This window comes from Physella acuta, unplaced genomic scaffold (assembly GCF_028476545.2).
Source record: "Physella acuta isolate Inbredline_101_S28 unplaced genomic scaffold, ASM2847654v3 ptg000261l, whole genome shotgun sequence".
NCBI lineage: Eukaryota > Metazoa > Mollusca > Gastropoda > Physidae > Physella > Physella acuta.
The window spans coordinates 254,899-272,940 of record NW_026731780.1 but is presented as its reverse complement, the minus strand read 5'-3'; the positions used below and the strand labels follow the sequence as shown (position 1 = coordinate 272,940).

The 18,042-nt window shown below is 38.0% G+C and overlaps 1 protein-coding gene across 1 annotated transcript; it reads right to left on the bottom strand.

The window, feature by feature from the left end:
* Positions 1-2,311: 2,311 nt before the first annotated feature.
* Positions 2,312-3,235, bottom strand: LOC131938976 (uncharacterized). Its single transcript, XM_059297224.1, has one exon. It carries the CDS (start codon positions 3,233-3,235, stop codon positions 2,312-2,314), a length of 924 nt encoding a protein of 307 aa, XP_059153207.1.
* Positions 3,236-18,042: the final 14,807 nt, after the last annotated feature.

The window sequence follows — 18,042 nt, the reverse complement described above, 5'->3', positions numbered from 1 at the left end:
GGGCGACGACATAAGGGGGACGCCAAACCGAGTTGGAAAAAAAAACCACATTCTAAGCCGCGTTGCCAAATTATTTACAGTCTAGGTATACGAATTAGACTGCTATTTGGATGTATTCGGGGGGGGGGGACGGACACTGTTAAAAGTATATATTTCTATATCAATCCCATTTATTTCGGGGGGGGGGGGGTGCGGTAGACTTTCTTCGGGTGGGGGGGGGGGGAGGGGCTCAACCCGAAGCGATGCCTGGAAGAAACTCTGTGCCCCATACTGACTTATGTACGGCACCTCATTCAGACGTGGGGTTTCATTCAAGTCGGTCCTAGAAAAGTACTTTGTGAAATTCGGCAAATACGTTATTTTTAAAGCTGGAAACATAGATTTATATTGAATTAAATTGTGTTTTTTTTTTAAATTGCAGCAACGCGCGACTTGTCAGCTGGTAGACTATAATAAACTTAAACTCAAAAGTAAGGAACAATTATTTATTGTCTACATTTCCAGAAGCCAACCTAACATATGAAGTAAAAAATATACCATTTAAAAGAAGAGCAATAACTCTAGATTTATATGTATTATAATCCCTTCCTGACTGTCTCCTATCGTTGGTGCTCTTGTATAATACTACACGTTTGACATTTTAGTGCATTATTACATAAAAGCTTGTTATTAAAACGTTTTTTATGATTTTTTTTTTATATAATACAACACGTTTGACATATTTCATTCACTTTGACCTGGCAAACTACATGAGTTGTAAAGTAGGCCTAACTTATCGCTTTCGTACTTGCCAGCTAGTATTTTTTAAAATCAAAGGTGAAGAGTTTAATTAGATCATAAAAAAACATATTTAAAAAAAATACTTCGCTATTGTTAAGTTATTTAAAATCGTAAACTCTGATAAAAAGGACTAAAAGATGTAGGCGAGCTCAAAAAAAAGCCTATTTTCAACTGTGATTTTTCTTCAAAGAAGCGTGCAGTTTGTTATTGTTCATTCGAAACTGTAACATGTTGTCCTGAACATAGTTACATTATTATATAATATTATTAATAGCTTATGGCTAACAGTAAACTACTTAATTTGATTCTATTATCAGTTAAAATGTTATTTTAATCGTCCCTTTTTTTTGGGTACTCTTGGTATTTTTTAAAATCTCGCTGCGAGGCGTAGAAACAAATAGCCGAATTGTTATAATTTGATTCGAAAATTTATATTTCTTCCTGGCTAACCAGTTCCGGTCTTAAGTTAGAAAGACCCAGCCACGCCGTAGATTTAGTCCATATCCGCTGACAGAAGTACGCTCCCGCTTGTCTTCAACTTCAATGCTAAAGCTAACAATAGATCTGGACTCTAGATTTAGATCTAGATTATCTAGTCTATGAATATCTGCATCTCTATAGGCCTAGACTAGACAGATAAGTATAGTTTTCACCCTTTTACTTATGAAGCTTTAAATCAATCTTTTAAATTTTAAATAAATAATATTAAATAGGCCCAAGATTGACAGTCTAGATCTAGCCTTTTTTTGTGCAATCCCTCAGTCAGGGATGTGACTTTTCCGATTATTAGCGGTAATCCGACTTTTCAGTTTGGGTTCGTCCATAAATGACGTCACACTCCTAGGGGGGGGGGGGGTCCGTAATTTTGTGACGGTGTAGATGAGGGGGAGGGTGGTTCAGTTAGTGCGACGTCACACTTGTGCATTTTAAAAAACTATAAAAAAACCAATGTTAGAAAACAAATTTTAGACGTTATTTTGCGTTTTAGAAAACTGTTTTCATAAATTATAGATCTGCTTTGTAGCGAAGAACGTAAGTTTATTTTGTCTTTATACAATTTTGACGTTACTCTTTTTTTCTGGCAATTACGACAATCATTTCTAAAGTTTTTTTTGCCTTCAGATGTTTCAAGTTCTTTGCTGATTGTGTACATTCCAATGTGTCAAATTGTATTTCCTCAGTTGGTGTATCATTCTCAGAACTGTAACTTAACCGTACTTCTGCTGTCGAAGTCATTAATTGTTCGACTGCTGGGGAAATAGTAAATTTTTCCTCCAGTATGTGGTAGCTTGAACAAGTCGTCGGCAGTGACTGTTGCTCTTGGTTGTGGCTTAGGTCCCACCTCAAAACTTGCTTGCAATAGATTTGTAAGTGTGAGGAATTTTTTATAACACTTTTCATCAGGAAATTAGAATGTTTCGCTAACTGAAGGAACGACAGTGAAAGAATTTATCGGGGTGGAAAGAGTTGCTGAGGTGTGAGATGGTAAAGGGAGTGGAGAATCAGACAAGACAGTTGACACAGAGGGATTTTAGCCTTCAAGTGAGTGGTCCGCTAATGGGGCATCACCCGACGAATAAACTTCACTTGGGCAGAATTTGCCGGACATCAATACTTTGTCGGGGTTGAATGGGTAAATCCCCGCAGCCTTAAAACTATGTGATGCATTGCTTGGCGTTGCGGCTTTTGTCCACACAGGTTTCAACACCTTCCCGAAGCTTTCAAGGTTGACTCCTTCACCAGTGGCCCACGTGTGTTGGCGAGCAGCATCCGTCCAGGAACGTTTTATTGAACCAAAGAAAGCCTGGTCAAGTGGTTGAATGAGGTGGCTAGCGTGAGGCAGCAGGCAATACAGGATTATGCCATTTTCAGCACAGAGCTCCAGTGTTTCCACAAGAGATGTGTGGCTCGTATGTCCATCGACCAGCAACAAAACCGGCTTTGGTATGTTGACAATAGATGGTAAAAAGCAATCCCTTATCCATATGTGAAAAATGCTGGCAGTAATCCAGCCATTGTCGGAAACCTGTAGGTATGCCTCAGGAAAGTCCTGTAGCAGGTTCTTGTTGGGTATCCTTTTGTAAGGAAAAATTAACAAAGGCTGGATATATTGACCTGAGGCACTGGCACACGCTAGGACTGTCACTTGGGTCTTGTTATTGGATGAGACAGTGTACACATGTTTAGACCCTTTGCAAGCGACAATTTTTCTTTTAACATCGAAGGAAAACCCCGTCTCATCAGCATTGAATATTCTTTCTGGGCTGTCTAGTATTGCTTTGTCTTGCTCAGCAATAGACCCCTTTAGGTTTTTAAACCATTTCTCAACCGCTTGAGGGGGTATAACTGCCCTTTCTCTCCCTAAGGACATCAGGGTCCTCCGGGACAGGTTTGGATGGCGACGAAGAAATCCTGTAAACCACTTGTACCCTGGCATTTTTACTTCTTTGTCCATCCTCTATTGGCATATCACCCGGGCTGTTTCCCTCACCTCTTCATTAGTCTTACCAAAGCCTCTATCGGCCAGCTTAATTAACCATTTTTCCAGGTTGGTCTCCTCCTCGCTGGTGAGGAGGGTGTTTTCTTTTAGGACTAATGGGCTTTTCCCATGGACCTTGTCGTGCAGGGTTGTAGGTGGAATTCCAAAACTTCTGGCAGCTTGTCTAACTTGAGATAGATCTATTTTTCACACTCTCCATCGCCGCCTTAATTTTGTCTTCATTATGAAAGGTTTTTATTTTACCAGACATATTGAAAGATTTTTGGGCTGTTAAATTGGTTTCTTAAAAAATTATTCAAAGCTTTTGACACTGAAGAATAAAAAAAACAAGAAAGGGATATAGTCTAGATATAAAGAATATTACAATTAAACACTAGATTCTACATATAATGCCTATTATCATCAATTAGATGGGCCAAATTGATCTTTTTCTATTAAATAATATTGATAGTCGTTATGAGGCAAACCGACAAAATCATAAATCCGAACACCCAAATAAAAAAATAATGGAGAAAGATACAATTTAAACTATACAAAATGTGCTATTTGGCATTTAAATACTATAGGAATTCAGTTAGCAACTATAGAAAATCCTGGCACAGTTAAAAAATAATGTACTAATCCATTAGGGTTCTCCATTCTTCTGTGGAGGTTCAACATGATGGTCAACATACCTTCGATTTTCTGAAATACAGCTTTCCTCTCAAAGTTGAGTAAGTTATGCAACCTTTGGCGGGAAGTACTCAAAAATGGTTAAACTAAGTGCCAACTCGGTTACATATTTGATTAAATGCACGAAAACATTCTTTAAAAAAAAATCAAAATGAAATTGTTCGTTCCGAAGCGCGTAGTCGGGCCAGCCAGAGTTTCTCTAGTTACAATTTCATTCCAGTTACGAGATAGTTGTTTCTTCTGTTTTTGAACTTTTGAGATGGTTCTAGATGAAGTAACATAAATGTTGTTATAATGGATTTTAAAGCCAACTCTCTCTTTATATTTACTAACCCTCCTTTTTTGCCTACTCCTTCTAAAAACAGTCTAAAAATATGGCCTTTTTTCCATGAAAATGCATCTTGTGGATAGTTTTATAAGATCATAGAATTCTGTTTCAGGATCTTTTATTCAGTTTTTTTTTTTAATTTTGTTTCCAAAAATAAAGATAAAATTGACTACTGATATAATCTATGAAGATCTAGTTATCTTTTATTTACAACATACTTTTTAATCAACTAGGCCCTATAAAAAAGTATGAAAACAACTAGCACAATTACACTTAGGCCAATTTAGGCCTAAGTAGCTGTAACTATAAGAACTAGTTTTCTTAGCCTAAATAAACAAATTAGCACTAATTAGTAATTACAATAATCTTAGTTTTAAGCTAGGACATATTACAACACAAAGTTAAAAGTAGATCTGTAGACTAGAAGATCTAATCTATATTAATTTTATCTTTATCTATAACTAACTTTTAGTAACTTAAGTTTAAGACTAAGAGTAGTTTAAGACTTAAGATACTAACTGACTAAAACACTAGTAAAGTTAAGTCTTCAAATTAATACATCAAAAAAAATGCAAACTTTGAATAAAAACAATTTGAAACTCAAAACAGTAATAGGTAACTGAAATATTAACAGAAACCTAGCCCATTAAATACTGTGAACTTAAAGACCCTTAGTAGTTAGTAACTAACGACGCTGTTTCAGCTGGTGTTTTCTATAACAGATGAGTGAGGTTTTTTGCGCAGATGGTCCTGACCGATTGACAAACGTTAAAAAAATTATACTGATACATTTTAAAAGATAAATGGATGGCTCAACTGCAGGTATCAAAATACCTGTGTAAGTAGAAGTATAAATATAAAAGTTTTATAGAAATATACATGTCTTTTCACAAATCTAACGTAAGTTCCGCAATAATCATGTTAGATCGTAAAAAATTTTGCAGCTGCTTGTTGGCCATTGAATGCTCTATCAAGTACAGCAGACGCCAAACCGAGTTTCCCGTATGTTTTGTCACAAACGCTATTTTTAGCAACAGTGCCAAAATACAATGGAAAAAACGAACCCAGAATAAAAATGTGTGTCAGGGGAGGTAATTCAACTCGCGATTCGAAACTAACTACTATATAAATAACAAAGTCGTGTAGTTGGTTTTAAGTTTATTATTAACACAAAGAAAATAGTAATAAAAAAGATTAGAAAATTGACTTATCAAAATAATTATTAAAAATATGATCGAGTGGCTGAATCAGGTGGCTAGCATGTACAAGCAGGCAATACAAAATTATGCCATTTTTGGAACACAACTCCGATGTTTCAACTAACGATGTATGGCTGGTATGGCCATCTGCCAGCAGGAAGACTGGCTTTTTAACATATTGTACTGATGGGATGAAGCTGTCCCTGAGCCAGGAGTGGAATATCCCCGCATTTAACCACCCATTGTCCCAAATCTGCAAATTTGCTTCCGGTAATTCTTCCAGTAGATTCCGCTAGGGATATATATATAGACATGTTTTGATCCTTTTTGGGTAACAACTCTTCTACTTTTGACATGCAAGTTCCTGCAAATACGACGGAAATAAGGGTCGACTGGTTTCAAACTGCCTTTTTAACTTCCGCTTGGCCCGTATCCACATGTTCTCTATGTTCTGTGTGTGAATTTCTGAGTCCTCTGGGTCCACAAAATTTTCTTCATGGACAATGACAGAATGCTCAAAAATTTCATGTCCTAACTGCAAAATATAAGCGTATGCAGCCCAGCCATCCGAAATTATACGGGTGCCAGGCAAGATATGCTGCTGAATGCAAGCCTGGAGCATGGCTGCTGACTTGTCCTGAACCACAGTCAAATAACACCTGCTACTCTCCCTCTCGATACCACCAAAGACCCAGTGACCTTCTCGCCATTGTCCACGGTGGTATTTCCAATGGAAATATTTGGATGTGTCAATTTCTACCATGATAAACTCACCCTGGTCATCCAACTCTCTTTCCTCCCCCCACCCCCTCCCATGTTTCTGCAGTTCCGCTGCATCCAATTGCTAAATTCTTCTCTCATGTAGTTGCACCAGTCAACCACTAGCATCGCTTTCATGGGCAATAAGCTTTTGCGGCATATCATGTGCCCAGCAGTAAATTATTCTGGATCGATAGATGGCTGCGTGCAAAAAATGACTGGTCTCTTGCAGACCTGCGCTGCCTGCAACCACCACATGACCATCTTTTGCCATCAATACCCTGTAGGTACCGGATTAATTAAACTGCAATGTTGTGTAAGGCATTTGCAAATGTTAGCTGAGTTTGCAGATGCCAAACTTCAGTGCGTATATTGCACACAGGCATAACCTCATTTGCCGGTACAATTAAAATTGGTGCTTTTGGACTGCCGGCCATGATAAACAAAACATATTAAAACAAAATATTAATAATACATAATACATAATTACAATAAAGAATATATGACCTATGCAAACAGCCCTCAAGCCCATTCCACATATTCCTATTTAAATTGAGTATTACAGTACTTTACTTTAGTTATTCTCGCTAAATCTAATAGACTATTTACTATTTTACCCAGTTGTCATGACCAATAAATAACGAGGTAAATTTGTGATTTTTATATACCCACTGAAGTACAGGAATCTCAGTCTTCTGAACTGTCCTCATCTCCTCCCCAGTAGCTAATGGTGAAACGGTCAGGCTTGTTCTTGCTTGATGGTAGCCTATCCAAATCCCTTCTGAAGTAACGGCAGTCCTTGCCAGCCAAGGCCCGTCTCTCTAAGGCTTCTGTCTGGCATCTATCCTGAAAACTGATCATGATAAAAAAAACCTTCAGTACTTCCTTGTCCAGAAGGGAACAGCCCTTTTTCTCCCTTTTCTTAAGTGCCTCAGCCAGTCGCCAGATGATGTCACTGTCAATCTCCTCATACAAGCTACATGCTTTCCTGACCTTAGCACCTCTGGTTGTGGCAAAGCTGATCAGCCTCTGCTGCTCTGCTTCTGACTTCCTTTCCAGCCAGTGAAGGGTTGAGTTCAGCTTTGCCTTCACCTTGGAATCCAGAAAACCCACAGTGGCATTTGGAGCTCGGCGCATCAAGAAGTCCACCAATCCCAGCGTCCTCTCAGCATGGATGTTGTGGGCAGGAGCTGACAGAGTACACTTTAAAATTTCATCGGAAGGGTTACCATTCAAGTAGGGGGACATCTACCGTTTCATAACATCAAGCAGGAGCCTATTGTCCCTCTCCACCAAATGAGACTGGTGAACCGTATTAGCCACAATCTTTTGTCCAAAAACATCCTAGCAGCTACTGGGGTTCAGCTTCATCTTCTTGATGTTTTCTAGGGCTGTCTGGAACAGCACACTCTGCAAAATTCACAAGTAATGTTAAAGAAGAAATTTGCAACTTCTAATTATAAAAAGAAAAAATTATATTCACCATTCCCTTGTGACTTCTCCCCTGGGCATTCTTGTACACCAAAGTCATCCAAGGACCCGTGATGAGCTTGCCAATCAAGCCTAATCCCTGCAGCTGGACCAGAACTTCTCATTTGGAGAATCCTTTCATCAGGTTCTGGCTAACTGGGTTGTTTGAAAGACTGCAATAAAATTTAAACATAATGAAATAAATGTTAATATAATCTGGATTACAACCATTTATTTAATTCAAGTCTAAGGAAATAATATCTTTGCTGTTCAAGAAATGTCTTCAACAGAACTTCATGGTTGGTTGCTGTCCCAGCCATGTGGAACAAGACATGAAGCCTATTTCCATCATAGCGCAGTAAAGTACCAGGGGCCACTTCATTCTGCTTCAAGAAGCACTTGAATGCAGCTGGAACTCCTTTATAACTATACCTGAAATAAAAATTGTATTTCATGTATATATTAGTATATAAAGATAAACACATCCATATAAAGTATTACATAATATGTATTATAATACTAACCTTAGTTTAGATAAGTCATAAATTAAAGACACGGCTGCACCATCCTTTCCATTGGCTGCCTGGATGTTCCACTCTCTATCCAGCTTGCTGAGGCTGGTGCAGGCACTTGTTGCAATGGTGTCCAAAGGGTGAATGTTGCAGTTCAGCTGGAGTAACTGCACGTTCAGCTCATCTTCCAGCATCTGGAGGACATACTTGTTGACTTGTGCTCTGTCAGTTAAGTAGCTCCCATACTTACTTTGCCTTCAGAGAGCTTATCACCTCAAGTGATGGCATCTGCTTGTACTCGGCGTAAGCATTAGCCACTTCCTTTAAAGCAGTCAGAATATGCCAGCTATAGTCATATGTCCTGCCGCCTGCAAGTGGCTGTAGAGATGGTGTAGTTCATCTGGGGAGATGTGGACAAGTAAAATGTGTCTAAATGCTTATCAACAACTGTAGTTGCATCAGATGCAATGGTTGCAACCTCACAGTTGTCTATAGCTTTACCTGCTTGAACCATTGCCAGCACTCCTGGTTCATATGCCATCCTAGCTATCTGGGTGAAGTGTGGCACACGTTCGAGACGCTTTTTATGGACTATAGAAGATAAATGATTAAAAATGCCTCCTACACTCCTAACTGAGACATAGCAGATATTATGCCCTGCTAAGCCTTTTCTCGTTGGAATGTCATAGGTCCTACCAGTTTTAGTTTTAATTTCATTATCCTCCTCTTCCTCTAACAGTAAACATTTAAGATTATCGTTTTCTACTTCTAATTCATTAATTATTTTTATGTTTTCTAACAGCTGACTTTAATTTTCTAATTTCTTGATCTTTTTGTTTAATTTTTTGCTTATCAATAAACTTCTGTCTGTTTAATTTGCTTTTAATTTAGTTAAACTAATATTTTTAGCTCTAATGCTATACTATCTGGAGTTTTAATTTTTAACTGTGTTTCATATTTTATTTTCTGTAAGTAACATTTATTTTTCCATGTTTGTACTGAAGCTGTTTTTTTTTTTGACAAATAATTTGTTGAAGACTTCTAATTTTAATTGGCTTTAAATAGCTAATCTTTCTTTTTGGTTCCTTAGTCTTTTCGATTGCAGATCTTAAGCTTTCAGTTTTTATTTTACATTGGGGGCATTTTATGAATTTTGGTGATGAAAATGCAGTTAAGTTTTGACTAAGATCTGTACTAGTGAAAGATAAATCAGTACTTGATTTAGATGCCTCTTCCATGGTTAAGTGAAGTTGAAGGTAATTTAGTAACAGTTTCCATTAACATTAGTTCTTGTTATTGAGCTTTAAAAGGAAGGCTTAAGTATTCAGTTATTTGATCCCAATTAAAGGTTACATTTTTGCTTAAAAAAGAAGAAATTTTTCTTTTAGCCTCAGAGACGTTGTTTTTTAGTTGGTTTTGGTAAGTTACATTTAAATTTTTTTTTTTTTTAAATGAGAGACAGTTTTAGCTACATTTTTATTATAAAGAGTGTGGAGGCAATATACAATGTCGTGACCATTCAAAAGTGGCGATGACACTTCAGAATAAGTCTCAAAGAGAAATGACTGAAAATAAGCTTGAGTTACTTTACCTGCACAGTTCATTATGTAAGATTTTTAAAAAGTGGTTATTTGTTACACAATGATAAACAAAGAGAATTAAACCTTAAACTTTAAAAAATGGAATAAATAGCTATTTTAAAAAGATTAAATTCAATAATTTAAATTAAAATATTTTTAAAAAAAATGTTTTTAGCTTTAATCTGTAGATCTATTCCTTGAACATCAAAAACATCCAGGTGGGCAAACAGCTGAAAGTAAAATAGCTTGTACTGAGGGTTAGATAGTTGAGTAAATTTAAACAAGCATAATTTTAACATTTTTTAAAATTAATATCTAATTCTAGATCTATTACGGAAAAAAGGATGGCAGCTGCAAAATTACTTGGGTAAAACAAATAACACTTGCTGACATTTTTTTTTTTTTTGAACATTTTATTATTCAATTACACAACTAAAAGGTTCTTCTGTATAGTTATTCGCTTTTCAGCTTCAATCTTCAACTATTAGTTAAAGCACAGAGCTTTTGAAACGAGTGTATATTTTACTATATATTCTTTATTACGGAAACAAGATGGCAGCTGAAAAAAGCTGCCTTACTTAGTTTGGAAAAAAAATTAATCTAAGTAAATTGCTGACTTTTTTTTAAAAACATTTTATTATTCACTTACACAATTTAAAGGTTCTTCTGCATAGTTATTCACTTTTCAGCTTCAATCTTTAATGTATTAATAATAATATAATAGGTTAAAACTTACCTATTTTTCACTTGAACTTTTCTTGTTTATCCAGGCGGAGTTATTTTCAAAATAGGAATAGAATAATTTTTATTAAATAGCAAAAAATTTTCATAAATGGGTATATTTCACTTTCTGTAATGCACAAATTGCCTTCCACTTCTTTACCTCTGCCTCTCTCCTTCTCAAATACTGCTGCAAAACTTGAATTTTACATGATTTTGAAGCTCTACATTCTCTTCTAACAGCTCTTAACTTAGAATAGACTTATTTCTAACCTCACACTTGGGACACGTAAAAAGTAGCCAGCTCCTGTCTCATCTTGGTGTCAGCTTCAGTCATCTCCACATCGACAAGAACAGTTGTATCTACAAAATTACCTGGAACATCTGACAAACTAGCATCCACATCACATAGCATGGCAACATTGAGCTCACTCACCTCATAAGTGGAAACATCTAAAATACTCACTCCCAACAATTACCCTCTCACTCAACAATAAGTCATGTGTTGTAGAGCTCTTCTTCTAATGGTTGAAAGGGAAACGGTGCATTCAGGATGTCTACGATGCGCTCCCAGTTCTGAGCTGTCCTCCTTCTTAACAGCTTGACATCTTTCAGTAGCTGTATAACTGCAAATCTAATCTTATCAACAACAACTGAGTCATTAGCACTTACCAAAATGAAGTCAGCAGCCATAAGCCCAGTTTTTCCACAAAAACGCAATAACTGCGTCATCATAGTCGTAATAATTCACATCAGGCTTGATCGCTTGGCCATTTTCATCGAGAATAGTTTCTTCGGCATTCGCATTTTCTTCTTGATCGCGCTCCGCTTGAATGTCGATGTAAATCTGGTTCAAGTCTTCACCGACCTTGTTGTACTTTTTGTAGTTGGCATCGATGACAATTTTTTTCTCGACGAAGATTGCCTCACAGTTTCCCTCCTTGATTTCTTTGACTTCATCACGCCATGGCGAATAGAGCATGACCATTTCTCGGGAGTAATTGGCGGGATCCTTGTCTCGAGAAAATCTGCAATAACGAATTACCTTCGGCCTCTTTTTCTCTTTGATAGATCCACTATTGTCTTTGAGCTGGAACACTTTGAGCTTCTTTGCCGCACCCTCATCTTCATCGTTGATCATCTCCTTAACTTCAACATCATTGGCAAGCTCATCATCCTCAGCATCCTTCTCGTTGCCTTTGCCTTGATACGTGTACTCGACGATGAAATCTGCGAGGCATTTGTCTTCGAGCTCATCAGGACGAAGTGAATAGCGATCTACTGGGCCTTTGAGATAGATGTCTTGACTGTCTCGAATTTTTTTCAACTCCGCATCGGGCTTGAGAATTTTGTGTCGATCCTTGCGAGGTCCTGTTGGGATGAAGTCAACTACGACGCTGCTTGATGCCATCTTAAGTTGGAGTCGAATCCAACCGACTTCTTGAGCCAAGATCTCAGTGCAATTGTACAGAACGTTGGAAATCTTCTTTATCTTTTCCTTATGCGTGAAGTTGCCTCTTTTGAAGTCAGCCACAAGCTCGCGAAGAAGGCGGGAGAGTCCACGTTGTGACTTGTTGATATAGTCGACGAGTATGAGACACACTGATAAGGATTCGTGACGAACTGGATATCCATATTGGAGCGCATAAGCGAAAGGATCTTCTTGTTGTATCCATTAATGCGACAGTCCTTAGGAAGACGCTTTAGGAAAACCTTTTCTTGAGTGAGGGTGGTACTTATTGCATCGGTATACTCTTTATTGGTACATTCGAGAACAGCGAGCAGATCGTTAAAGTCACCGACTGTATTCTCCTTCGTCTCCAAGTCTAGAACAGCGCGAAGTTTAGCCTTGATCTCGCGAGTAAACATTTTTAAAAGCAATTCTTAGAAAGTCCCTGGAACTAAGACGAAAAATCGTCAAAAGTTATGCCTCCTGTCCGTACGCCATATTTTTAGCAACCAGCCACGCCCTCCGAGGTAGCGAGAAATACTAGACTAAATGGACGCCATGCCTTAAAGTGGCCGAAATATTCTTGAGATATGTGTTTTTAATAAATTCACGCTATTCTTGTCGAGTACTCTTGGGAAAAACTGAACTACCGCCTTAAACAACCCGGTACATGGTCGAAACCCCCTGGTACAACTGCAGAAATATATAACTGAGATATTTATAATGATTAATTGCAGTTCTGTTGATAGAAATTGCAATATAAAGAAAATACAAGATCTATAACTATATACATCAATGTATTTACAATATATACACTTTTTTATATAGACTCTAGATCTATTTAAAATCAATGCAAACATTATCGATCGGGGCAACACATGATGCACACAAAATTGAACTCTTCCAATTTATCAGCATTTAACGTCTCATTGTATCTAAAAATTTCTAGATCGGTCATCATCAATAAATCCTAGGCTTCATGGTCTTGTGCATCATTATCAGAGACCATTTCTTGCTCAATCAAATTCCTGAAGGGATGATCATCATCTTCACCACTTGTATCTTCTGGATCTATATGCACCCCTCTGTAGTTTATCTACTTTTCTTTTCTTAATCTGTTCTTTCACCATAATCTTCTTTTGTAGAGCATTCTAGAACTCATCACCGCTAACGAGATTTGGCATTGTCGGCAAGGTTCTTTTTTTTTGCCTTTGCCCTTTCCTTTACTTGAGACAAAATTAGGGATTTGTAGAATATCGTCTGCATTGAGTGAGGTTTTGGGTACCTGTTCCTCATTGGCTGTGACTTCACATATACTGAGAAGGGAGAGAGATAGCTCTTTAAACTTTTTATTGTCATTTTCCTCGCGAGGATCTAAGAAATCAGATGTCAGGTTGTTTGGGAGTCTTGAAAAAAAGGACATAAGGTTTTTTCTTGAAAAATCATCTGAAATGAAAAGGGAATAGTCCCTGAGGGCTTTCAACTGCTGTGAATTAAACTCAAGACCGGTTTTTGAACTAGGGGTTGCTTGAATAATTGGAATTTGAGTGGAGGTTGATTGATGGGCAGCAAATCGGCTTTCGTCATCAAAATGGACTTCAGGAGTGGATTCTGTGACAGTGTTCTTTGTTCCACTCATATCAACTGCTGGAGTAGCACTGTATGCCAAGCTCGGTCCTAATTTTTCAGAAAGGATAGATCCCTGCAGCCTGAAAACTTTGAGCTGCAATTTCGGGGGTGGCGGTTAGATCCCAAACTGGTTTGAGTACTTGGGCAAAGGATTCTAGTTTGTCCTCCTCACCAGTTTCCATCCCGTGTTTTCGTAAAGCATCAGACCACGCTGATTTTACTGCTCCAAAAAATACCTGATCGAGTGGCTGCATCAGGTGGCTGACATGCGCAAGCAGGCAATACAAAATTATGCCATTTTCGAAACACAACTCCGATGTTTCTACTAACGATGTATGGCTGGTATGGCCATCTACCAGCAGGACTGGCTTTTTAACATTTTGTACTGATAGGATGAAGCTGTCCCTGAGCCAGGAGTGGAATATCCACCCATTGTCCGAAATCTGCAAATTTGCTTCCTCTAATTCTTCCGGTAGGGATATATCAACATGGGTGGAGTGTACTGGCCCACAGCACTAGTGCATGTTGACAGTTACTTGGGTTTTTGTATTCGATGTAACGTTATAGACATGTTTTGATCCTACTTTTGACATGAAAGTTCCTGCAAATACGCCGGAAATAAGGGTCGACTGGTTTCAAACTGCCTTTTTAACTTCTGCTTGGCCCGTATCCACATGTTCTCGGTGTTCTGTGTGTGAATTTCTGAGTCCTCTGGGTCCATAAAATTTTCTTCATGGACAATGACAGAATGCTCAAAAATTTCATGTCCTAACTGCAAAATATAAGCGTATGCAGCCCAGCCATCCGAAATTATACTGTGCCAGGCAAGATATGCTGCAGAATGCAAGCCTGGAGCAAGGCTGCTGACCTGTCCTGAACCACAGTCAAAAAACACCTGCTACTCTCCCTCTCGATACCACCAAAGACCCAGTGACCTTCTCGCCATTGTCCACGGTGGTATTTCCAATGGAAATATTTGGATTCGTCTATTTCTACCATGATAAGCTCACCCTGGTCATCCAACTCTCTTCTCTCCCCCCCCCACCCCCACCCCACCCCCCCCCCCCCCCATGTTTCTGCAGTTCCGCTGCATCCAATTGCTAAATTCTTCTCTCATGTAGTTGCACCAGTCAACCACTAGCATCGCTTTCATGGGCAATAAGCTTTTGCGGCATATCATGTGCCCAGCAGTAAATTATTCTGGATCGATAGATGGCTGCGTGCAAAAAATGACTGGTCTCTTGCAGACCTGCGCTACCTGCAACCACCACATGACCATCTTTTGCCATCAATACCCTGTAGGTACCGGATTAATTAAACTGCAATGTTGTGTAAGGCATTTGCAAATGTTAGCTGAGTTTGCAGATGCCAAACTTCAGTGCGTATATTGCACACAGGCATAACCTCATTTGCCGGTACAATTAAAATTGGTGCTTTTGGACTGCCGGCCATGATAAACAAAACATATTAAAACAAAATATTAATAATACATAATACATAATTACAATAAAGAATATATGACCTATGCAAACAGCCCTCAAGCCCATTCCACATATTCCTATTTAAATTGAGTATTACAGTACTTTACTTTAGTTATTCTCGCTAAATCTAATAGACTATTTACTATTTTACCCAGTTGTCATGACCAATAAATAACGAGGTAAATTTGTGATTTTTATATACCCACTGAAGTACAGGAATCTCAGTCTTCTGAACTGTCCTCATCTCCTCCCCAGTAGCTAATGGTGAAATGGTCAGGCTTGTTCTTGCTTGATGGTAGCCTATCCAAATCCCTTCTGAAGTAACGGCAGTCCTTGCCAGCCAAGGCCCGTCTCTCTAAGGCTTCTGTCTGGCATCTATCCTGGAAAACTGATCATGATAAAAAAAAACTTCAGTACTTCCTTGTCCAGAAGGGAACAGCCCTTTTTCTCCCTTTTCTTAAGTGCCTCAGCCAGTCGCCAGATGATGTCACTGTCAATCTCCTCATACAAGCTACATGCTTTCCTGACCTTAGCACCTCTGGTTGTGGCAAAGCTGATCAGCCTCTGCTGTTCGGCTTCCGACTTACCATCCAGCCACTTAAGGGTTGAGTTCAGCTTTGCCTTTACCTTGGAATCCAGAAAGCCCACAGTGGCATTCGGAGCTTGGCCCATCAACCCCAGTGTCCTCTCAGCATGGATGTTGTGGGCAGTAGCTGACTGAGTCCATTTTAACATTTCCTTGGAAGTGTTAGATATTTACCCGTCAAGTAAGGGGACATCTGCCTTTCCATAACATCCTGCGTAGACTGTAACAGCTCAGACAGGACATCATGCAGGAGCCTATTGCCCCTCTCCACCAACAGAGACTGGTGAACTCTATCAGCCACTATCTTCTGTCCAAAAACATCCTCATCAGTCCGCTAGCAGCTACTGGGGTCTAGCTTCATCCTCTTGATCTTTTCTAGGGCTGTCTGGAACAGCACTCTCTGCAAAATGCACAAGACGTTGAAAGAGCAGATATTTGTATCTGAAATTCTATTTTTAAAAAGGAATAATGATATTCACCATTCCCATGTGACTTCTTCCCTGGGCATTCTTGTACACCAAAGTCATCCAAGGACCTGTGATGAGCTTGCCAATCAAGCCTAATCCCTGCAGCTGGACCAGAACTTCTCTTTTGGAGAATCCTTTCATCAGGTTCTGGCTAACTGGGTTGTTCGAAAGACTGCAATAAAGTTTAAGCACACAGAAATAAATGTTTTCATAATCCTGGATTGAACCCATTTATTTTATCTAATTCGAAGGAAAATGAAATTACCTTTGGTGTTTAAGAAATGTCTTCAACAGAGCTTCATGGCGGATAGCTATCCCAGCCATGTGGAATAAGACATGAAGCCTATTTCCATCATAGCGCAGGAAAGTACCAGGGGCCACTTCATTCTGTTTCAAGAAGCACTTGAATGCAGCTGGGACTCCTTTATAACTATACCTGAAATAAAAATTGTAAACTATACCTGAAATAAAAATTGTATTTCATGTATATATTTGTATATAAAGATAAACACATGCATATGAAGTATTACATTATATTTATTTGAACACAAACCTTAGTTTAGATAAGTTATAAATTAAAGACATAGATGCACTATCCTTTTCGCTGGTGGCCTGGATGTCCAGTTGAACCGCTGTCCAGTTGAACATTTACGCACAGATTCACACACAATAATATAATAATAAAATAAACCATTCACCTAGTCATATTTCCTGCCGCCAACAAGTCTAGCTGTAGAGATGGTGTAGTTCATCTGAGGAGGAGATGTAGACAAGTAAAATGTGTCTAAATGCTTATCAACAACTGTGGTTGCATCAGATGCAATGGTTGCAACCTCACAGTTGTCAATAGCTTCACCTGCTTGAACCACAGCCAGCACTCCTGGTTCATATGCCATCCTAGCTATCTGGGTGTAGTGTGGCACACATTTGAGCTGCTTGTTATGGACTGTAGAAGAAAAAAAAGTTAAAATACCCCCTACACTCCTAACTGATATGGCTGAGCAGGGCCTCATAGCTACTTTTTCTCATAGGTGAATTGTATTTTTTGCCTATTTTAGTTATCTTCTAATATTAAATTAATTAATCCTCAATTTCTTGTTATAATATGAAACAAAAGTGGCTAATCTATTTAATTTTCATTAAATATTGGCGCAGGCGGGTTTTTTATTTAATCTAAAATACTCACTTTTAAATTTAAAGAGATCGAAAACTTACCTATTTTTCTGAAGCAAATAAACAAAAATTTGAAAAAAATTTGCACTGGGTAATAGCCGAAAATCTAAAGTTTGTAAAAACGTGGCTGCTGGACGGATGCGGAACTTGTATTAAATCTTTAATTAATAAGTGTGCTATGTTGAAAAAGAGTATAAAAAAAAAAACTTGCAAGCTTGAACAGGGAGGTTTTTTCATACTACTCTAATAGCATACAATTGTTTTCTTCTATTTCTTTAACTGTTTTTAGATGTTTTCTAACAGTTGACTTAAATTCTCTAATTTCCTATCGTTTTGTTTTATTTTTTGCTAAATCCACCAATAAACGGCTCAGGCGTTGATAAATAGGAACGGAACTGTAGCCTATAAAAACATAATCAAAATGCTTTTTACTTTAGTTCAACCTTTACCTCTAATGCCTGGAGTTTTATTTTTTAACTGTGTTTCATATTTTATTCTCTGCATGTAGCATTTACAATTTCTATGTTTGTACAGAAGCTGTTCTTTAAAAAATAATTAGCTGAAGGTTTGTAAATTTAATTGGCTTTAAATTTTAAATCTCAAACCTTTCTTTTTACTTGCTTGGTCATTTCAATAACTGATCTTAAGCTTTCAGTTTACATTGGGGCCATTTTAAAGATTTTGGTGATTCAAATGCAGTTAAGTTTTTGACTAAGATCTTTGATATCTAAAGCAT

Excerpts from the sequence above, each read along its gene's own strand:
- LOC131938976 (XM_059297224.1), bottom strand. The coding sequence starts at position 3,235 with ATGGACAAAGAAGTAAAAATGCCAGGGTACAAGTGGTTTACAGGATTT.